General features: G+C 38.3%; 1 protein-coding gene and 1 non-coding gene across 2 annotated transcripts; both read left to right on the forward strand.

Moving 5' to 3' along the window:
• The first annotated feature begins 940 nt into the window (after positions 1-940).
• LOC130975585 (serine/threonine-protein phosphatase 7 long form homolog) lies at positions 941-3,688 on the forward strand. The gene is made up of 3 exons (XM_057900356.1): positions 941-1,009; positions 1,466-2,208; positions 2,296-3,688. The coding sequence occupies exons 1-3, from the start codon at positions 941-943 to the stop codon at positions 3,686-3,688; spliced, it is 2,205 nt and encodes a 734-aa protein (XP_057756339.1).
• An 18,394-nt stretch (positions 3,689-22,082) lies between these two features.
• On the forward strand, positions 22,083-22,190 carry LOC130978792 (small nucleolar RNA R71). Its single transcript, XR_009086406.1, has one exon. It is a non-coding gene; the product is annotated as a small nucleolar RNA R71 (small nucleolar RNA).
• The last annotated feature ends 2,415 nt before the right edge of the window (positions 22,191-24,605 follow it).

Consider the following 24,605-nt stretch of genomic DNA (forward strand, 5'->3'; position numbering starts at 1 on the left):
GCTGAGTTACCGTATCCGTGTGTTGAATACATTTTGCACACGACACTCACCGACACTTATCTGATACGCGTGTCTGCTGTATCTAAATTATGTCTTAATAAAAAATTCTTCACCGGACACGCGTGGACACACCTAAATACCATCACGCGTCGTCAGTATGTCCAATATTATTTTTAACATATATTCTTAAAATAAATTTAGATATAGTATATATTATTATTTATTAAAACAAAAAATATTTGAAATATTTGATATAATTAAAATAAGAAATTAAAAATAATTAAAAAAATTAATTTATATTTTAATATCAATAAAATATCAAAATATCATTATAATTTATCTAAAAAATACTTTATATTTTATATATATGTGTGTGTCCCATGTCTTATAAGATTTTAAAATTCGCGCGTCAGCGTGTCCCGTATCGTGTCGTGTCCCGTGTCCATATCAGTGTCTGTGTATCATAAATTGTATTTAGTGTAAAGTATACAAAATTAAGGGCAATTTACATAAATAAATAAAGTGGGAGAATTATTTACGTAAATGTGCAAATCTGTTTGTTGTTACGATTTTGTGCAAAATTGAATTTTATGTAAACCGTGGCAACCCACCACGGTTTTGAAACATACATAAACCGTGGGAGGTCACCACGGATTAGGAGGAAATCGTTTAACATGTAAACCGTGGGAGGTCACCACGGTTTACGAAGGCAAAATGGTGTGCATAAACCGTGGTGAGTCACCACGGTTTATGAGGAAGCAAATTTGAACGTAAAACCCGGTAACCCACCACGGTTTACGTGTATCTATATATATATGTAATCCGCTGAAGGCTGGGACGGATTCATTTGCAACCTTTGGCAAAAAATTGGATTCATTGTGGTAGAGAGAGTTTGGGAATAGGTTTGGAGGCAGTGAAGGAGAAGTGGGTGGTGGAGCCAATGGAGGATGAGGATCGATTGTACCGACTAAATGGCATCGCTCACGTGGCAGGAAATATCGACGAAGAGGTTAGTAACTGTTATTGTTATTATTATTGTAATTAAATTTAATTCTAATATAGCAATTGATATGTTAGTAGGAATATTGATAGTAAATATTTTTATTTTATTACGTTTATTTGTTTTGTGATTCTGATTAATATTATAAACGTAAATATTAATGATATTATCGGTGTTGTTAGTAATGCATATTTTATTATGCTTATTTATCCTCGTAGTGTAGTTTTTAGTATTTTTGCACAATATTTTGTTATCATTATTTTATTTGATTCAAAGGTTTTTTTCATGAATTTAAATTGTTAATTTGTTGTTGTGAGGGCACAATTTTCTTAGCTTCAGTATTTAATAGAGGATAAGAGAATCCATGAATTTAATGTGCACAGTTATCTTAGCACCAGTATTATGTATGTTGTTGTTTGTAATGGTTGTATGTTAAGGGATTTATTTATTACCAACGTTTTGCAGCCTAGTAGGGTTATTACAGCCGTTAGGCGGCAGCAGAATATGCCCTTACATGACCGGATTATACCGTATCTGGAGACTGCGGGGTTGTATCATCTTGCTAGGCTAAACAGTCAGTGGTTCTGGGTTGATGAGTCTCTGCTTAGCGCATTTATTGAGCGTTGGCGTCCGGAGACCCACACGTTCCATATGCCGTTTGGTGAGTGCACCATTACTCTACAGGATGTTGCGTATCAGCTGGATTTGCCGATTGATGGTGAACCCGTTAGTGGGTGCTTGACTGAGTTTGAGAATCTGATGGAACACGGTAAACCAGCATGGGTGTGGTTCCGGGAGTTGTTCGGGGAGTTACCTCCGCAGAGTAAAGTGAAGCAGATGACAGTGTGCTACACCTGGTTCCACGAGAGGTTCCGTGTTCTCCCTGCAGATGCTACTGATGAGACCGTTCGTGTATACGCACGCACTTATATCCTGATGCTGTTGTCGTCCCAGCTGTTTGCGGACAAGAATGCAAACAGGGTACACCTTCACTGGTTGCCTTTTCTGGCATCATTGGATGACTTGGGCAGATATAGCTGGGGCTCCGCTGCACTAGCCTGGTTGTATAGGTGTCTTTGTCGTGGTACAAACAGGAACGTCGTTAACTTGGCTGGGCCGCTACACCTACTACAGTCTTGGATTTTCTGGAGGTTTCCCACTCTGAGGCCCACTGGTTTTGACCGGTTTGGTTTTCCGCTTGCTTCTAGGTATGGTTTAAAAATATGCGTTCATAAATTGTAAAAATTGCTACTGTGTTATGGTTTGTTTTGACATCATTTCAGTTTAAATTGTAGGTGGGCGGAGTTTGTTCCGAGGAACGATGCAGGGGCACAGAGATTAGTTTCCGCACGCCTTGCACTTGATCGGCTGCTTGTCCACGATGTGAGTGACTTATTCATTACTGATGGTCGATCTAGTTTTTCTTACATGGCACTGCCTCATGAACGTCTTACTGTCTGTATGCAGTTTGTGTGGGAGCCTTATTCTCATGCTGATGTTACTGCTGTTATTCATCCGGAGATACTAGTTGATCAGCACCGACGGCTATGGACGGCCGTCACTAGCCTGATATATTTTGCTGCGATCGAGTGGCATCAGGTGGATAGGGTTCTACCCCAGTTCGGCGGTGTTCAGCCTCTCCCAGATGTAGCTCTGAACATAGATTGGCTACATGCGAAGGATGGTAGGGGTGGGGACCGGTGGTTTCCTTCATATTATCGGGAGTGGCACCAGTATTGGGAGAACCGGCATCAGTCGGTCATATGGGTCGATCATGTCCTCGACCCGGGTCCATCATCAGATTACCTAGAGTGGTGGTGCCGTGTGGCGCACAGGTTCCTATCCCCAGATGTAGCATTTCAGGATCCGAGGCCGATTGTGTTGACTGAGGAGGCGCGTCACAGAGGGTCATCCCAGGAACCTCCTAGAGTTCATGTTTATGACAGACCAGATAACAGACGAGTTGATAGGCGTCGCCGTATTGGGACCCGGACCACCGATCGCGAGTGGAGGGAGTTTGCCGACCGATTGGAGCAGGACGTTCCTGGAGCTGAGGCTGGGGATCCAGTGGACTACCGTGTTCCTCGACGTAGAGGCAGACGGCCACCTGCGCGGCCTGACCGTCGAGGTGGGCATGATGGAGGACCATCCGAGCAGGGGGGCGGCACTAGTCACGTCGCCGCTGAGGATGTAGTTGGATCAGCAGCAGGCATGTCTCAGCCGACGTTCGACGTGGGTTCTAGCTCACAGCTGTTTGGGAACGTGAGCCCATATGGTTTTGCCGAGTTTACGACCGCGGCTGTTGGGGTGGACGTTGCTGATCCCGTTACTGAGTCCGAGTTTTACAGAGACATAGCTGACATGCTTAGGGATGATGATCAGACCCATTATAGGCCACAGATGCCTGAGGAGCATGCCCAGTTTGGTGCTCAGCAGACAGGCAGTGACGATGTTCAGGCTCAGTTGGGAGTTGACCTGAACGAGCCAGTAGTTTCGCCGTCCGACCCATGGTTTGCTTTAGGAGGTACACCTGCCTCCGCTTTCAGCGCGGCTCCCGCACACCCCACAGCACCAGCGGCAGATCAGCGACCTAGGCGGGTTAGACATCCTCCTTTGTGTGGCACCGGAGGGCACTTGCTTGGCCAGTTCGATGACGATGACAGTGACACCATTGAGGATTCTGATTAGTTATGCTATATGTTCTTGTCCAGTACTTTGTTTGTTTATTTATGTATTGATCATGTTAGGTACGTTATGTATTGATGATGGTAGTTACGTTATGTATTCAGCATGCTAATTACTTTATGTAATGTGCATGATTGTTAGTGTTTATGTATTTCAGACTTACTGTTAAATATTATTTATCTTTTAACTATGTAGTGAGTGCCTGATTCAGAGTATTTCATGTGTTCATGTATGGTTTATATTATAATGCACATTATTAAAGATATCTAAAGAGGTTTAATTAAACTGATAATATAAAATCACGCATTACTAACATTACTTAGAGCAAGAAACAAATAAGACAGCATAGACAAGGGTTACACAACATGAGATCTAAGCATCCCCTCCACCTAGGGGTGGCAAGCGGGGAAGCCCGCCCCGCCCCGCCAGAAGCCCGCCTTTTGGCGGGCTGGCCCGCCCCGCCCCGCCTAATGAGGCGGTCCTAGAATCCTAGCCCGCCCCGCCTAACTTCGGGCTGGCGGGCTGGCGGGCTAAGCCCGCCAAAGCTCCTCTTTTTTTTTTTTTTTTACTATTAACTACTAAGTAATATATATAATTTCACAATCATATTAATAAATTTATAATTTCTAATGGCATAAAAAATTATATTTTTTATATTCACAAACATTAAAGTCTTTGTAATTATAAATATCTAATAAATATAATTATAAACCAAATTTTCATTCAAAATATAAGTATAAATATTCTCTCCAAAGCAAAATAAATATAATCCAAAACATAATTATAAATATTGTCTCCAAAATAACATAAACATAATTCAAAACACTCAATTTTTATCTTCATACTCTTGTAAGTTAGGTTGGGAGAAGTTAGGTATTGACAAAAAAATTGCAAAAATACCCCCTCACTAATAAAAACCTTAGCCCGGCGGGGAAGCCCGCCCCGCCCCGCCAAAGCCCGCCAAAACCCGCGGTTTAAGCGGTGCGGGTTAGGCGGGCTTTTGCTATTTGGCGGTCCCAATTTTTCAGCCCAGCCCGCCTTTTTTGGCGGGTTACGCGGGCCGGCCCGGCGGGTTTAGGCCCGTTTGCCACCCCTACCTCCACCACTTTGTGATCGCTGCTGACAGTTCCTTCGCGTATGCCCAGGCTGGCGGCATAACCCACAACGCTTCGGCTGATTCTGTTGAGACTGATCCATGCTTCCTCGGATCCTAGTTGACTTTGGACGACCTTCCTTTGCACGCCGCAGAGTAGGGTCAGGAATAATGGTTGGGCCACCATATGGAGGCCACAGGCCTTCAGGAATAGGTGGGAGAAACCCATGATTGTAAACGTTGAAGACCTCAGTCATACGATACACCTCATGAACATATGACGCCCAGTTTAGCCGAGAGTAGGCGCAACAGGCAATGGCGTGGCAACATGGATAATGCAGCGCCTGGAAGTGCCCACAGTCGCATCGGTTATCTTTAAGGGAAACTCTATAGCTACCAAGAGAGAACGTCCCCGTTGGTGTTGTCTCAGCCACGGTGTACTCTAGTTGATGCCTGTCGTATAATGTCACAGTAAAGCACCTGGAGTCTCTAAGGTTCCGATCAATAGCCTTGACCAATGCCTGACAGAATTCATGGCCGGCTCCGAGTTGTGCCTCTGCTGTCTGTCCCCGGACCACAAATAGCTGAGCAAGCCTCCCGTAGGTTGACTTAACCAATGATGTGACAGGGAGGTTGCGAGTACCCTTTAGCACGGAGTTCACACATTCACTGATGTTTGTGGTCATGTGCCCGAACCGTCGACCAGCATCCTCATGTTGGGTCCATTTGTCATATTCCATACGGTTGGCCCAGTCACACATTGCTGGATTCTCAGTCCGCATGATGTCGAACCAGTAGTAAAACTCACCCTCAGTCTTGGCGTAGGCAGCATTGACCAGTAACCTCCTTGAGTCCTTACCTTTGAACGTTAGGGCGAAATTCGCTGCCACATGCCTTATACAGTAGGCCCGGAATGCACGAGGAGGCAGCCATCCATTCTCAGGTGCCTCAAGGGCCGCCTTGATCCCATTATGCCTATCTGAGATAACTAGGATACCCTCCTGAGGAGTCACATGCTCTCGTAGGTTGGACAAGAACAATGACCACGACTCTGCATTTTCCCCCTCTACAAGGGCGAATGCTATCGGCAGGGATGTTCGAGTTTCCGTCCTGAGCTATCGCCAACAGGAGCGTCCCTCCATACTTCCCATACAAGTGGGTACCATCAATACTGACGAGTGGCTTGCAATGCCGGAATGCCTCGATACAGGGTGGAAATGTCCAGAAAAGTCGGTGAAAGTACACCCTCGACTCATCAACAGCACCACCAATCTGAACCGGAGACGTCTTCAGCACCGTGATTGTTCCCGGCATTGTTGCCTGGATCCCTAGCATCCAACGGGGCAACTCCGCGTAAGACTCTTCCCAATCTCCATATATTTCTGCCACAGCCTTCTGCTTAGCCAACCAGACCTTCCTGTAACTAGGCCTGAAACCGTAATCAGCTTCTGTCGCTTCTTGAAGTACCTTTACCGTAACCGCAGCATCCGCCCTAACCATAGGAAGAATCCTCGCACATATAACGTTATAATCCAGCTGACGGTGATCACTTGAAATAGAAGTTGCGAGGCACGTGTGTGGCCCGTTGTACCTCCTAACCTCCCAAGTTCCCTTTCGTGCACGAAGCGCTACACAAATCAACCAAGTGCAACCCTTGCCGAATTCCTTGCATTTTCCATGATACTTCAAATGATCCGATTCGATGACTCTGTACTCAACACCTCACCGGATGCTATAGTCCTTCACACTGAGCACAGCTTCATCTTTACTCTGGAAAGATTGCCCAATCTCAAATTCTGTAGAAGATCTACCCACTCTGTTACCACTGTCTTCCTGTTGACCAAGAGCTTCCAAGTTTAGTGTCGAGAAGTGTGGAGGGTATTGATGAGAAGCAGAACTTGAAGGCCGATGTTGCGCATCTGGATCGCCGCCTGTGTTTTCGTCGCTGTCACCATCGATATCAACAGGCTCCTCTTCAGATTCATCGTCACGCATTGCATTCTCTACTTGATCAGGTCCACCAAAGTCTTCGAGATAAGGCACGAGGCCACCACCGGTGCCCACTACGTTGGGAGGCTCAATGACTTCTGCATGCTCCAAAGGGACAGAACCAACAACCTCCGTTTGTTGTAAGTCAGTCGCAAAAGAAGGTGATTGAACCGGCGGAAGATGCGGTCTGACCGGAGGCATCGAAGTAGATGCACCACCACCGGAAGCTACGCAAGGAACTGGAGCGGATGCCCCAGAACTATCGACACCAATCTCCAACTTCGCAAACAACTCATGGATTCTGATCTCCGGAAAACTCCTTACACAGTAGAAGAGAACCCTAATATCTTCATCAGACTTAACCGCAAAGGTTTCGTACTGAACACCGGTCGAGACAACCGCCATTGGAATCTTGTAGAATAGTTTCTTCACCCACTTGGAACCCAACACGCCAAGCTTCTCCAAGATGCTGTTCTTCAAGTCCGACAAACTCATAGACGAACTGATAAAAATACTTAGTGGTTCTCTGTCGGTGAACTTCACACCTTTGCTTTTGCTTTTTTTAATTTTTCCAGAGCAATGCACCAGAGCAAGAAAGCTCTCTTCCTCACTAGCCATTGTGAGAATGATCTCTTCTGGTGCTAGAATCACCCACATATATATAGATTTTCCGTCAGAGTAAACCGTGGCAAGCCACCACATTTTTTAACTCTTCATAAACCGTGGTGACTCCCCACGGTTTATGCACACCCATTTTCCTTCGTAAACCGTGGTGACCTACCACGGTTTACATGTTAAGCTATTTCTTCCTAATCCGTGGTGACCTCCCACGGTTTATGAGTGTTTAGAAACTGTGGTGGGTTGCCACGGTTTACATAAAATTCAATTTTGCACAAAATCGTAACAACAAACAGATTTGCACATTTACGTAAATAATTCTTTCATTTTATTTATTTATGTCAATTGCCCCAAAATTAAATTATGTCTTAGTATCATGTTAAAAAAGAAAATAAGATTAGATATGAAATTTAAAAAGTTGAATGAAGATAATTTTAAAAATAAATATTATTAAAATTTTAATTTTTGTCCCCAAAAATTTTAGTCCATTATGTTTTTACTTTTTAAAGGTATTAAAAAGACTAAAATTTTATATTCTAAGACTAAAATTTTAGTTTCAATATCTGATTATCAAATACAATAGTGAGTCTCAACTCCTCAGTTACTATTTAACAAATTATATTACAAGACCATTAGATCTCAAAAATATTACTCTAAGACAAATTATTCTCCTTCAAAACAACAAAAAACTAATATGTCCAACAAATTAATTTTCAAAGATTTTTAGACAATAAAATTTATTAATGACTAAAGTATTTTATCTAAAATTCTTTTGATGATCAATTTTGATATTTATTCAAATTTAATTTTAGAATGTTTGTTATAGTGTCTATATATAATTGTCTAATTTATTAAAAAGAAATAAAAATTAACATTTAATTTAAAAATATAAAAATAAATTATTTTTTAATATTAAAAACTTACCATAAAAATAAATTCGACAAATTTGGCACCCAAACTCATAGACGCCAAAGAATTTGTCTAATTTTAGAATAAATAAAAGTCTCGTAGCATGTCTAAATGATATTTCTCTTTCTTCTATTTACAAATCTATCTCTCTCATTCTTTTATCTACTCTATCTCTCTTATATATCATTATTAATGACTAATTATAAATTTTACAATTAAAATATATAACATGATATTTTCTAATTGTAATTAAAATTAAAATATAATTATATTATATTATTAATTTAACAACCAATATGTATCAAATAATATTTTATTTTAAAAATTAAAATAAAATATTTTTTTTCTAAAATTAATTATATATAATACTCCTCCATCTTCTTATATGCATTTCTTTCCTTCTTCATTTCTCTCTGCCATTTTCATTCTATATATAATTTATAATTTATATTTTATATTACTAATTTGACAAATTAAAATATGTCACGAGATATTATTTTATTACAATTAAAATAAAATCTTTCTCTTTAAAATTAGCAAATTCTATCTCTCATTCTTCTCTTTTATCTTTCTTTCCTTTCTCTCTCATATTTTATCTATCTCTATTTTTTTATTCTATAAAAAATAAAATTAATAAAATAATATAATTAAAAAAATCCAGTAATATTATTCACAAAAAATATATTATTATTATTATTATTATATATTTTTTATTAATTTTTTATTTAATTTAAAATTTTTATTACTTATCTTTTTAATCTATATGTTCACTTCTCTTTCTTCAAATACTTATTACATGTAATTTAGAGAGAATACTAATATTATGATTAATAATTAGAATCAAGATTCAATTATTTAAAAAAATTAATTTTGAGTTAATTTTATAACCAATATAATTTTTTTAATACTGATATATAACTATATATATAGTATTATTTTTAAAAAGTAAGCATAAAAATTAATTATTTTTATTTGTGTAAGAAACTTAACATTTAATCAAAATATAAAAGTATATACATTAAATTCTTTCAAGTTTTAGATAATAAATCTTAAAATTAATTATTAATAAAAAATTTAACTTTTTCGTATAAAAATAATAACTAAAAAACTTATTACCTTGGTCTTTTTAATCGACGGAATCTTTGTTCCCTACTACATTTTTATAAAAATAATTCAATTTTATAATTTTCTGGCATAATCTATAATGTTAGGAGAAATTCGACACAATTTTAAAAAATGTATATTTCTGTAATGTTATTAACGACAACAACACTAATTTATATATATATCTATATATATACATATAATTGAATTAGATAAGAATATTAGAAATATTTAACTTAGGATGAAGAGCAGTTTTAGAATTTCTTTTTCATGAACCTGTTTTAGTATGAGATTCAAATCATCACCACTAGAATTGTGAAGGAAAAGCCGCCGTGACGAAGGCGAGAATGGGACACCGAACACGACATAAAATTCTAAATGAAAATTGGGGATTGGAGTATATGACTGATCTCCATGTCCCAAAAACATAAAATAGAATTTTGCTTTATGTAATTTGATCACCATGTAGCTATGAAACTATAAGATTTAAACTAAGTGATTAAAGTGGATGAGTATATATTGTGATATTGTGGGCATTCGAATTCTTAGCAATGAACAGTTACCAATAGAAGTTTAGAGTAAATTTTAAAGTCGAGTAATTAACTGTTTTCCCCCCAATTAACACTTATATTTAAAAACAATTGGAAAAGATTATAAAAGAAGTTAGCTAAAATGAATTTATTCCCTACATGTTGACTAAAAATATGTTAGTCACTTAAATTTTCTCAAAATCTTATTTCACAGCCATAAAATAATCGTCACCATTATACAGATAACGAGTTGGTAAAAAATAAAGAGTAATGTTAGGGAGTTAGTAATTTTTGTGATTAGTAGCTATCAAATAGCCATCAATGATGATTTAATAGTGTGAGATTAGTGTGAGATTTTATTTAATGGCTCACTTTTCTCTGCTGGTTACATACTGGTCTAAATTCAATAAAATTGTTGTCCTCTAAACTTTTCCAAAAAAAATAATTAACAATATGAACAAGTAGATATACATTAGATTGAATAGAATTAAAATTACGGGTGATCACAGGTTGATTCAGTTAGGGTTTAGAGATTTGATACATCCAAATTGATCACAAAGGATAAAGGACGACTTGATGTCTTGATCAAATCGGTTTAGTTTTTACACATTTTTTTAAAGTCCAATTACTTTAACCAAATCATCAGTTTGGACTGTTACAGTAATTAGTTTATTAGCCTGTTTAAATAAATGTTAAAAATTTAAATTTTATTTTGTACGTATAATAATTTATTGACTAACAACAAATTCTTAAATAGAGCTCAAATTTATTACAAATTAGTCATTGACTTATCAGACAAAAAATATTATGATAAAAATAAAAATATATCCTTCTTTTTATATATGTTGTACGGGTATAATATGTACAAATATATTTATTTTTATAACTACAAATATATATTAATTTATTTACCTATAAATTATGTCAACAGTTAATTATTCTGACAATAAATATAAATTTAATTCGCATTTTTTTAATACTTTAAAACCATCATATGTATTTTTGTTGTGTGTAACACTCTACTATACAGAGTCTTATGCTTAAGTCATAAAACTGAAGTGGTAAGATATTACGACCTCTAAAAGCAAAATATATATAATAATGATAATGAAAAGAGATAGTATACTAGGAACCTTAAAAAATAGGTAAAACAAATCGCAAAATAAAAAAGCGCAACCCTTAGGAAACGTGGTTACTTGTGTGAGAAGAAAACTAAAGCTCAATAATAAATATATACAAATGCACGAGTAGAGGGTCAATAATACAAAATAATAAGCTCCTAACTCAGCCTGCGAAGCTAAGGCTGGCCGGAGAACAGATGCATACATACATATACAAAATAATAGCCCAACAGAATATGTTTAAAATCCTAGTTCTCCAATAAAATCTCTAAGATGTACATAAACAAAGTATTCGTACATACAAGAGGAGAAACTATATATATATATATATATATATATATATATATATATATATATATATAAATAACAAAAGTAGTCTCTAAAGTAAACCACTTCGCCGCAGAAATTCCAGACGCCTATCGAGGTGCTGCTCGACCTGTATCTGAAAACAATAACACAGTATGGAATGAGAACCGAAGGTTCTCAGCATGGTAAAGATGCCATGCACTTAATATATAAGGTCCTGGAAATGCCAGAGGCAATCCTAGAACACCGACAAATAGATTATAAAGCTTAGAATACTAAACAAAAACCATAAAAGGGTAGATATCTAGGAAAAACTGAGCCTAGCTTTAACTTAATCTCAGTTCTAAAGCTTTCCATCTTTTCTCTGTTCCTCTATCTCCCAAGGGCATTTCACAGACAAACAAGCAGATAAAAACAAGCACAAGTAGAGTACAATTACTGCAGATAACAATTATACAATTAACAAAACAACCACATTTAGGCACACCTAACTAATGCACAAACAAGTAATACAAGCAATATATATGCATATGATGCATGCCTGTCCTATGACTGATGATATCATCTGTCGGTTATATAGCCAACCCGATATGTCCTGGTAGCTAACCATGGACTGAAACACCCATGCAGAGCAAGTAGGTTTGAGCTACAACACCCTGGTTACTACCCGCGTAACCCGGAGCCAGTGGAATAACCACTACTGTACTACTACCCAGGCAGGTGTTTAAAAGCTCAACCTGGAGCAAGTGAAAGATCCACTACTGCTGCTACTACCCAGGCATCACAAACATACATTTATTCAACTTAAATCAATCGTGATCATTATCAATTCTCAAATATTAACTTGGAGCAAGTGGGACGAACCACCATCCTTGCTACTACCAAAGTATCTCAAGCATACATTTATTTATTCCAACTGAGTTCAATCGTCCATCAACATATCACGTTCATAAATGTTCATCATTTTCATAACATCTTCACTCTTCTTATTCATAATCCATCATTTTACCCTTTACTTCACCCTCAAGTTACCCTAATTTCCTAACTCCAACTAATTACTAAGCTTACTAATAAGTTCTAGGGTTAAGAGGATAAAAATGGAAGCTTAGAGGTTCGGAACCATGTTTGAATTATAAAAATACTGGTGCTGAAAAACAAAGTGTGTGCGTACGCACACAAGTGTGCGTGCATACAACTTGTGAAAGACAAAATGTGTGCGTCCGCACAAATGCTTGTGTGCGCACACCAACCAGGAATCACTTGGTGTACGTGCGCCTCATCTATGCAAGCGCCACCAGCAGAAAGCATTTCCTAAAACCTTTCTTTTCAAAGAAACAATATTTACTTCTTTAGAAATCCAAAACCTTTCTTTTCTTATAAGAAAATCTTAATCAATTTCCTAGACTGTATGAATAGCCAACCTATTCCTAGCATAGGTTCATTAAGTCTATGATGAACCAGCTTGATCATACTTTCCTAAAACCTCAATCAGAAACCAATCAAGGCCCCCAGCTCAAGCAACTCAAACAAATCAACAATTAAATGATCATCTCATCATCATTATCCAATCTCAAAGGTACCACAACAAAAACAAACACAGGCAAATCAGACAAGAAAAACACAAGTATAGATAGCAGTTAATAACAGTTAAGCAGTTAGGCAAACCCAAACAAATTCAAACTCAAGCAAAGCATACAAATGCAAATGATGAATGTCTGTCCTATGAATGATGAGTCTCATCTGTCGGTTAGAAAGCCAAACCCGACATGTCTAGTAGCTAACCCTAGACAGAACACCAAACACAGAACAAGTGGGACAACGCCGCAACCCTTGCATATTACCCGTGTACCCAGAACAGGGGACAACTTCACCCTTGCTTCTTACCCGTGTGGTGTTATAGTTCTCAACCAAGATCAAGCGGTGACAGAACTCAACCCTTGCATCTTATCCAAAGTCTTGACCTCTTATTCGGAGCAAGTAAATAACACCACTGCATCTTACCTGGTCACATATATCTCAATCAAAATTTAATTTCATTTTCAAATTCATTCTCAATATCATTCAATTCAATCCCATAATTCAAATTCAGTTTTCATCATTCTTAATCTTCATCTCTTTTCTGGAGTAAGTGGACAACGCCACTGCCTCTTACACGGGGTCACATGTCTCATTCATTTACAAATTATCATTTTCTGCACTTCCTCAACTACAATTCATTCTTTTCTAAATAAAGCAAAACTAAAAACATAATTCTTTTCTGAATAACCCAAAATCAAATTATAAAATCCTTTAAAAATCCAAAGCGTTCTAATAAGCACTTCAAACAAAATCTCCAATTTTATAAAAATTTGGGCAGCATCTCCTCTAAAACTCAGACTCTGCCACCATTCTCGGGTCCCATCCAAAAATTCCTCAAACCCTTCTCATCCATTTCCAAATAGCAAATCATTTTCAATAATCAAACCATTTTCAAATATCAATTTATTTTCAAGTTTGTTGTAAACTAAATTCCGAAATCAAATCATGTTCAATATCAAACCATATTTCAATATTAAATATTTTCTAAAATCAAATCATTTTTTCAATAATAAAACGTTTCCAAATCCTCAAGGAAACCAATTCGGCAACCGCCACTTTAAATAAATCAATCACTCAAAATATTCAATCTTCTCAAACAGTCAACAATTCTACCCGACAAACAATTACAATTATCCAGAGCAACTCAATTCAATCCGTAAGACTCACACAATCACCATAAATATATTTTTGCATCAATGTCGATTTATAATAATTCTCAAAAATAAATTGAGTTTAAGGAAAGCGCCCCTACCTCGTTCGCGACTTAAATGCGCGACAAACTCTGTTTCTATTCTTATCTTGTAGCAACGGCATCAAAATCGACCATCTCCACAGCAAACACAGCCTCTAAGAGTTTTCGAAGCAAAAGCAGCTTACTGCATAACAAGAAACCAAGAGCAGTGCAGTCACAGCTCCGGCGGTCTTCACCGGTAAGAACAGAAATGACGTGAACACAGAACCACTTAGAACAAATCTGGCGCAATGGATTTTCACCGAATCGGAACCAAACGGCAGGAAATGCTTACAGCAACGGCGGATGACCCAAGAAGGCAGAGGCTTCAGCTGCGGTGACGGACCTTCGGCGATGGTGGAAGAATGGCGATGACGCAAGCAGCGACACCTCCCTCTCTCACTCGCAAGCTCTCGCTCTCCTCTTCGTGACATCGCTGAGGACAAAGAGGCGCGAGCACTCTCTACTTCCAACACAGATCCCTTCACACGTGGCACGGACGGCACTAACGGCGGCTTCTCCCTCTTGGTGCGACGCAACGGCGGCGCAAGGATGGCAGCGATGCGTGGTTCGATGGCACTTCAGGGCGTGGCGCGGTGCGGTGGCTGCGCGGGTTCCTCGCTAGCACTACTTCTTCTCCAGTTCTCTCTCTTCTTTCTACCTTTTCTTTCTTCGATCGCTCTCTCCCTCTGTTTCTTTCTTTCTTCCTCTTCTTTTGTTTCCTGAAGCAGTTGGGTGTTAGGTTTGGAAAAGGGAATGGCGGTGGGGTAGAGGGTTAGGGTTTGGGTAGTTTAGGTAATTTTAATAAAATTTGGGGTATAGAATATTAATTAAAAATCTAATTTAATCCCTTAAAATTATTTTAAAAATATTATTTAATTATCAATTTGCTAATTGGCTTTCAACCAAGTATTTTAATTTAAAATTAGAGATAATATAATTAATTTTTTTTTGTTTATAAAAATTAGAGTATTAAGTTCTGAAATCTCAATTATTTAAACTAAGTCATATAAAATTCTTATTATTTTACAATTACTAAACTTCATAATTTAAATATAATAAATAATTTGATAATTATAAAATCAGATAAAATCTTAAATTATTTTAAACTCAATTAATCAAAATTTGCTTTAATTATCTTTAATATAATAATTTTTGAGATTAAAGTACTTAATGAATAAGTAAATCAAAATTAGCTCATAATAAATTTTTTTAAAAATTTTGGATCTTACAGCGGTTGACTCTGACTTTTGCCCCAATAATTACCGTCGTTTTTGCGATAAAAAATCCATTTCGACAGTAACTTTTTTTGGCGACGAATTTCTCTTTCTTTTAATCAGTAAATCTGATGGTAAATTTGCTGTTACTCTGTGACGGTAAATCTGTCGCTACTCTGTGATGGTAAAATTCTTGTAGTGATATAAATCTTTTTGCGATGCTTTTGGCCAAATAAAAACTGCACCATAGCGAAACGTGTTCCAACCTTTATGAGAGCATTTTCTGGTATTTGAGAGGTCTAGTAACTGAATTAAACAAGAGGTAAGGGTTAGAATTAGTTAGAATATATTTGTGCTTGTTTTCGGTATTCATATGATTCACTTTATGTAATTTATGCTTGATTTTTAATTCTAAAAATTCTTTGAGTTGTCTCTGTTTTGGCTTATTAAATATATGCAATATGAAATATATTTGCCTTTGAATTTCGTGTGATAACAGCAAAAAATATGGAAACACTTGGGTTTAAGTTTCAAGCTTTAAAAGTCCCTATAAGTGGAGAAAAATGTAAAAATTGCACCTCTAAAAATTTTTAAAAAAAATAGTTTTAATCCTATGAAATAAGTGGGTACAAATAAAAAGAGTATTATAGTCATTTCTGAGTAAAAAGAGGGTTAAAAATATAATTTAAATAAGATACAAGTATAATTCTGAATTCAATGGTTTTAGGGATAAAATAGTAATTATAAAAATTAGTTAGGTCAAAGATTTAATAAAAATAAAGTTTGGAACCTAAATAAAAATTTGGGTAAAGTACTAAATTAGTCCTCTACAGTTGGGCATAATCCTGTTTTGGTCCTTAAGGTTTAAAATGTCCTATTTGAATCCAAAAAAGCTTTATTTAGCTTCAATATAGTCCCACTGTGAAATCAAAGTTAAATAATTAACGGAATGTCCTATATGACAGCAGTACAAGAATAAAGTTGATAATCTGGATAACAAGGACAAGCTCCATGGGAAGAAAATCAACTGTGGATGCATTAATACATTTATTTATCATTCTTCTTATAATTTAAATGAAATATTTTCTATAGAACTAAAGCGAATGATAAATAAATGTATTGATTCATCCACGGTTGATGTCTGGTGCGCGAAATTGTGAACAATACTTTTCACAACTCTCATAATCCCCGGTCATGAACTCCAAAAACTTGGTGGTTCAATCCCATGGCATTACACAACTTCGCACAACTAACCAGCAAGTGCACTGGGTCGTCCAAGTAATACCTTACGTGAGTAAGGGTCGATCCCACGGAGATTGTTAGTATGAAGCAAGCTATGGTCATCTTGTAAATCTTAGTCAGGCAAACTCAAATGTATAATGGTGATGAATGCATAAAACATAAAAGATAAAGATAGAGATACTTATGTAATTCATTGGTAGGAACTTCAGATAAGCGCATGAAGATGCCTTCCCTTCCGTCTCTCTGCTTTCCTACTGTCTTCATCCAATCCTTCTTATTCCTTTCCATGGCAAGCTTGTGTAGGGTTTCACCGTTGTCAATGGCTACCTCCCATCCTCTCAGTGAAAGCGATTGCATATGCCCTGTCACGCACGCGGAATTCAGCTGTCGGTTCTCGGTCAGGCCGGAATAATATCCATTGATACTTTTGCGTCTGTCACTAACGCCCCGCCTGCTAGGAGTTTGAAGCACGTCACAGTCATTCAATCATTGAATCCTACTCAGAATACCACAGACAAGGTTTAGACCTTCCGGATTCTCTTGAATGCCGCCATCAGTTCTTGCCTATACCACGAAGATTCCAGTTAAAGAATCCAAGAGATATTCACTGGAGCCTTGGTTGCTTGTAGAACAAAAGTGGTTGTCAGTCACCTTGTTCATAAGTGAGAATGATGATGAGTGTCACGGATCATCACATTCATCAAGTTGAAGAACAAGTGATATCTTAGAACAAGAACAAGCGGAATTGAATGGAAGAACAATAGTAATTGCATTAATACTCGAGGTACAGCAGAGCTCCACACCTTAATCTATGGTGTGTAGAAACTCCACCGTTGAAAATACATAAGCATAAGGTCCAGGCATGGCCGTATGGCCAGCCTCCCAATGATATAAGAACTAGATGTCCAAAGATGATCAAAGGATCAAAAACAATCCAAAGATTTTTAGATACAATAGCAAAAGGTCCTACTTATAGAAAACTAGTAGCCTAGGGTGTACAGAGATGAGTAAATGACATAAAAATCCACTTCCGGGCCCACTTGGTGTGTGCTTGGGCTGAGCAATGAAGGAATATCGTGTAGAGACTCTTCTTGGAGTTAAACGCCAGCTTTTATGCCAGTTCCGGCGTTTAACGCTGGAATTCCTGAGGGTGACTTTGAGCGCCGGTTTGGGCCATCAAATCTTGGGCAAAGTATGGACTATCATATATTGATGGAAAGCCCAGGATGTCTACTTTTCAACGCCGTTGAGAGCGCGCCAATTGGGCTTCTGTAGCTCCAGAAAATCCACTTCGAGTGCAGGGAGGTCAGAATCCAACAGCATCTGCAGTCATTTTCAGTCTCTGAATCAGATTTTTGCTCAGGTCCCTCAATTTCAGCCAGAAAATACCTGAAATCACAGAAAAACACACAAACTCATAGTAAAGTCCAGAAAAGTGAATTTTAACTAAAAACTAATAAAAATATACTAAAAACTAACTAGATCATACCAAAAACATACTAAAAACAATGCCAAAAAGTATATAAATTATCCGCTCATCAATGTCGTGCCTCTGAAACTTGTAATGCCACCACATCAAAATAATTAAACTACTATAAAATTCAGAATTCATGCAATTCTTTCCTTTTCAATTAAGCACGTTTTTTATTCAAGAAAGGTGATGGATTCATAGGACATTCATAACTTTAAGGCATAGACACTAAGACACTAATGATCACAAGACACAAACATGGATAATCATAAGCATAAAATTCGAAAAACAGAAGAATAAAGAACAAGGAAATCAAAGAACGGGTCCACCTTAGTGATGGCGGCTTTTTCTTCCTCTTGAAGATCCTATGGAGTGCTTGAGCTCCTCAATGTCTCTTCCTTGTCTCTGTTGCTCCTCTCTCATGACTCTTTGATCTTCTCTGATTTCATGGAGGATGATGGAGTGTTCTTGATGCTCCACCCTTAGTTGTCCCATATTGGAACTTAGTTCTCCTAGGGAGGTGTTCAGTTGCTCCCAATAGTTTTGTGGAGGAAAGTGCATCCCTTGAGGCATCTCAGGGATCTCATGATGAGAGGGGTCTCTTGTGTGCTCCATCCTTTTCTTAGTGATGGGCTTATCCTCATCAATAGGGATGTCTCCCTCTATGTCAACTCCCACTGAATAACAGAGGTGACAAATGAGATGAGGAAAGGCTAACCTTGCTAAGGTAGAGGACTTGTCCGCCACCTTATAGAGTTCTTGGGCTATAACCTCATGAACTTCCACTTCTTCTCCAATCATGATGCTATGAATCATGATGGCCCGGTCTAGAGTAACTTCGGACCGGTTGCTAGTGGGAATGATTGAGCGTTGGATGAACTCCAACCATCCTCTAGCCACGGGTTTGAGGTCATGCCTTCTCAATTGAACCAGCTTGCCTCTTGAATCTCTCTTCCATTGTGCGCCCTCTTCACATATGACTGTGAGGACTTGGTCCAACCTTTGATCAAAGTTGACCCTTCTAGTGTAAGGATATTCATCTCCTTGCATCATGGGCAAGTTGAACGCCAACCTCACACTTTCCGGACTAAAATCCAAGCATTTCCCCCGAACCATAGTAAGATAATTCTTTGGGTTCGGGTTCACACTTTGATCATGGTTCTTGGTGATCCATGCATTGGCATAGAACTCTTGAACCATCAAGATTCCGACTTGTTGAATGGGGTTGGTAAGAACTTCCCAACCTCTTCTTCGGATCTCATGTCGGATCTCCAGATATTCACCCTTTTTGAGTGAAAAAGGGACCTCGGGGATCACCTTCTTCAAGGCCACAACTTCATAGAAGTGGTCTTGATGCACCCTTGAGATGAATCTCTCCATCTCCCATGACTCGGAGGTGGAAGCTTTTGCCTTCCCTTTCCTCTTTTTAGAGGTTTCTCCGGCCTTGGATGCCATAAATGGTTATGGAAAAACGAAAAAGCAACGCTTTTACCACACCAAACTTAAAATGTTTGCTCGTCCTCGAGCAAAAGAAGAAAGAAGAGAGTAGAAGAAGAAGAAATGAGGGAGAAGGGAGTGGCTTTTGTGTTCGGCCAAAGAGGGTGAGAAGTGGTGTTTAGGTTGTGTGAAAATGAAGGGGTGAAGAAGGGTATATATAGGGGAAGGGGAGAGAGAGGTTCGGCCATTTGAGGGTGGGTTTGGGTAGGAAAGTGGTTTGAATTTGAAAGGTGAGGTAGGTGGGGTTTTATGAAGGATGGATGTGAGTGGTGAAGAGAAAGAGGGGATTTGATAGGTGAGGGGTTTTTGGGGAATAGGTGTTGAGGTGATTGGTGAAGAAGAGAGAGAGAGTGGTAGGGTAGGTGGGGGTCCTGTGGGGTCCACAGATCCTTAGGTGTCAAGGAAAAGTCATCCCTGCACCAAATGGCAAGCAAAATCACGTTTTGTGCCATTTCTGGCGTTAAACGCCGGGCTGGTGCCCATTACTGGCGTTTAACGCCAGTCTGGTGCCCCTTTCTGGCGTTAAACGCCCAGAATGGTGCCAGACTGGGCGTTAAACGCCCAACTGCTAGCCTCACTGGCGTTTAAACGCCAGTGAGTTCCTCCTCCAGGGTGTGCTGTTTTTCTTCCTGTTTTTCATTCTGTTTTTGCTTTTTTCATTGATTTTGTGTCTTCTCATGATCATCAACCTACAAAATAAAATAAAATGACAAAGGAAAATAATTAATCATAAAACATTGGGTTGCCTCCCAACAAGCGCTTCTTTAATGTCATTAGCTTGACAGAGGACTCTCATGGAGCCTCACAGATACTCAGAGCCATGTTGGAACCTCCCAACACCAAACTTAGAGTTTGAATGTGGGGGTTCAACACCAAACTTAGAGTTTGGTTGTGGCCTCCCAACACCAAACTTAGAGTTTGACTGTGGGGGCTCTGCTTGACTCTGTTTTGAGAGAAGCTCTTCATGCTTCCTCTCCATGGTGACAGAGGGATATCCTTGAGCCTTAAACACAAAGGATTCTTCATTCACTTGAATGATCAGTTCGCCTCTATCAACATCAATCACAGCCTTTGCTGTGGCTAGGAAGGGTCTGCCAAGGATGATGGTTTCATCCATGCACTTCCCAGTCTCTAGGACTATGAAATCAGCAGGAATGTAATGGTCTTCAATCTTCACCAAAACATCCTCTACAAGTCCATGAGCTTGTTTTCTTGAGTTGTCTGCCATCTCTAATGAGATTCTTGCAGCTTGCACCTCAAAGATCCCTAGCTTCTCCATTACAGAGAGAGGCATGAGGTTTACGCTTGACCCTAAGTCACACAGAGCCTTCTTGAAGGTCATGGTGCCTATGGTACAAGGTATTGAAAACTTCCCAGGGTCTTGTCTCTTTTGAGGTAATTTCTGCCTAGACAAGTCATCCAGTTCTTTGGTGAGCAAGGGAGGTTCATTCTCCCAAGTCTTATTTCCAAATAACTTGTCATTTAGCTTCATGATTGCTCCAAGGTATTTAGCAACTTGCTCTTCAGTGACATACTCATCCTCTTCAGAGGAAGAATACTCATCAGAGCTCATGAATGGCAGAAGTAAATCCAATGGAATCTCTATGGTCTCATTTTGAGCCTCAGATTCCCATGGTTCCTCATTGGGGAACTCAATAGAGGTCAGTGCACGTCCATTGAGGTCTTCCTCAGTGGCGTTCACTGCCTCTCCTTCCTCTCCAAATTCGGCCATGTTGATGGCCTTGCACTCTCCTTTTGGATTTTCTTCTGTGTTGCTTGGGAGAGTACTAGGAGGGAGTTCAGTAACTTTCTTGCTCAGCTGTCCCACTTGTGCCTCCAAATTCCTAATGGAGGACCTTGTTTCAGTCATGAAACTTTGAGTGGTTTTGATTAGATCAGAGACCATAGTTGCTAAGTCAGAGGGGTTCTGCTTAGAATTCTCTGTCTGTTGCTGAGAAGATGATGGAAAAGGCTTGCCATTGCTAAACCTGTTTCTTCCACCATTATTGTTATTGAAACCTTGTTGAGGTCTCTCTTGATTCTTCCATGAGAAATTTGGATGATTTCTCCATGAAGAATTATAGGTGTTTCCATAGGGTTCTCCTAGGTAATTCACCTCTTCCATTGAAGGGTTCTCAGGATCATATGCTTCTTCTTCAGATGAAGCATCCTTAGTACTGCTTAGTGCATTTTGCATTCCAGACAGACTTTGAGAAATCAAATTGACTTGTTGAGTCAATATCTTGTTCTGAGCCAGAATGGCATTCAGAGCATCAATCTCAAGAACTCCTTTCTTCTGATTAGTCCCATTGTTCACAGGATTCCTTTCAGAAGTGAACATGAATTGGTTATTTGCAACCATTTCAATCAGCTCTTGAGCTTCTGTAGGCGTCTTCTTCAAATGAAGAGACCCTCCAGCTGAGCTATCCAAAGACATCTTGGATAGTTCAGAGAGATCATCATAGAAAATACCTATGATGCTCCATTCAGAAAGCATGTCAGAAGGACATTTTCTGATCAATTGTTTGTATCTTTCCCAAGCTTCATAGAGGGATTCTCCATCCTTCTGTCTGAAGGTTTGGACTTCCACTCTAAGCTTGCTCAATTTTTGAGGTGGAAAGAACTTTGCCAAGAAGGCATTGACTAGCTTTTCCCAAGAGTCCAGGCTTTCTTTAGGTTGAGAGTCCAACCAAGTCCTAGCTCTGTCTCTTACAGCAAAAGGGAATAACATCAGTTTGTAGACCTCAGGGTCAACCCCATTAGTCTTGACTGTGTTACAAATTTGCAAGAATTCAGCTAAAAACTGATGAGGATCTTCCAATGGAAGTCCATGGAACTTGCAATTCTGTTGCATTAGAGAAACTAATTGAGGCTTAAGCTCAAAGTTGTTTGCTCCAATGGCAGGGATAGAGATGCTTCTCCCATAGAAGTCGGGAGTAGGTGCAGTAAAGTCACCCAGCACCTTCCTTGCATTGTTTGCATTGTTGTTGTTTTCGGCTGCCATGTGTTCTTCTTCCTTGAAGAATTCGGTTAGGTCCTCTAAAGAGAGTTGTGCTTTGGCTTCTCTTAGCTTTCTCTTCAAGGTCCTTTCAGGTTCAGGGTCAGCTTCAACAAGAATGCTTTTGTCTTTGCTCCTGCTCATAAGAAAGAGAAGAGAACAAGAATATGTGGAATCCTCTATGTCACAGTATAGAGATTCCTTGAAGTGTCAGAGGAAAAGAAGAGTAGAAGACAGAAGTAGAAAATTCGAACTTATCAAAGGAGATGGAGTTCGAATTTTGCATTAAGGAATAGTGTTAGTCCATAAATAGAAGGATGTGAGGAGAATGGAAGTAATTTTCGAAAAATTAAGTGAAAGATTTAAAAATATTTTTGAAAAACATTACTTAATTTTCGAAAATGAAAGTGGGAAAGAAGTAAAGTGATTTTTGAAAAAGATTTTGAAATTAGAAATCAAAAAGATTTGATTGAAAACTATTTTGAAAAAGATGTGGTTAAGAAGATATGATTGGTTTTAAAAAGATGTGATTGAAAAGATATGATTTGAAAACAATTTTAAAAAGATATGATTTGAAAAACATTTTAAAAAGATTTGATTTTGAAAATTAATGACTTGGCCATCAAGAAAAGATATGATTCAAACATTAAACCTTTCTCAACAGAAAAGGCAACATACTTTGAAATGTTCAATCAAATCATTAATTGATAGCAAGTATCTTTGAAAAAGGAAAGAAATTGATTTTGAAAACATTTGATTGAAAAGATATGATTTGAAAAAGATTTGATTTTGAAAAACTTTGAAAACTTGAAAAAAAATTGATTTGAAAACAAAATTCTCCCCCTGGTGCCATCCTGGCGTTAAACGCCCAGAATGGTGCACATTCTGGCGTTTAACGCCCAAAACTCTACCCTTTTGGGCGTTAAACGCCCAACCAGGTACCCTGGCTGGCGTTTAAACGCCAGTCTGTCCTTCTTCACTGGGCGTTTTGAATGCCCAGCTTTTTCTGTGTGATTCCTCTGCAGTATGTTCTGAATCTTCAATTCTCTGTATTATTGACTTGAAAAGACACAAATTAAAAATATTTTTGGATTTTTAATAATAAGGAATAATCAAAATGCAACTAGAATCAAATAACAATGCATGCAAGACACCAAACTTAGCAGTTTGTATACTACTGACACTAATGAGACACATAAACACTCAAGTCAAAAGAATTCAAAGATCAGAGTAAGAAATCATCAAGAATTACTTGAAGATCCTTAGGACACATGAATGAATGCATGCAATTGACACCAAACTTAAGATGAGACACTAGACTCAAACAAGAAACATAAAAAATTTTTGGTTTTTATGATTTTGTAAATTTTTTTGTGCTTTTTTTCGAAAATTATATGGAAAAGAAAATAAAGGTATCAAAATTCTTAATGAGAATTCCAGGAATCATGCAATGTTAGTCTAAAGCTTTAGTCTAAAGGAATTAGACATAGCTAGCTAGGCTTCAGCAGGACATTGCATTCAAGAGCTAAATTGATGATGATCAATCAGCTTTGGTGATGATAAGAACATCACCTTGAAACACTAGAATTCATTCTTAAGAACTCTGAAAAAAAAAATACCTAATCTAAGCAACAAGATGAACCGTCAGTTGTCCAAACTGAACAATCCCCGGCAACGGCGCCAAAAATTTGGTGTTGTTGCCGGATCTTGGCACTGATGTTACCAAAAGCTTGCTCAAAACTTGAACAATCCCCGGCAACGGCGCCAAAAATATGGTGCGCGAAATTGTGAACAATACTTTTCACAACTCTCATAATCCCCGGTCATGAACTCCAAAAACTTGGTGGTTCAATCCCATGGCATTACACAACTTCGCACAACTAACCAGCAAGTGCACTGGGTCGTCCAAGTAATACCTTACGTGAGTAAGGGTCGATCCCACGGAGATTGTTAGTATGAAGCAAGCTATGGTCATCTTGTAAATCTTAGTCAGGCAAACTCAAATGTATAATGGTG

Source organism: Arachis stenosperma, chromosome 4, assembly GCF_014773155.1.
Source record: "Arachis stenosperma cultivar V10309 chromosome 4, arast.V10309.gnm1.PFL2, whole genome shotgun sequence".
In the NCBI taxonomy this organism is placed as follows: Eukaryota; Viridiplantae; Streptophyta; class Magnoliopsida; order Fabales; family Fabaceae; genus Arachis; species Arachis stenosperma.

Coding starts and splice junctions, on each gene's coding strand:
- LOC130975585 (XM_057900356.1), top strand. CDS start 941: ATGGAGGATGAGGATCGATTGTACCGACTAAATGGCATCGCTCACGTG. Junction 1,010..1,465: donor CAGGAAATATCGACGAAGAG/GTTAGTAACTGT, acceptor AACGTTTTGCAG/CCTAGTAGGGTTATTACAGC. Junction 2,209..2,295: donor GGTTTTCCGCTTGCTTCTAG/GTATGGTTTAAA, acceptor TTTAAATTGTAG/GTGGGCGGAGTTTGTTCCGA.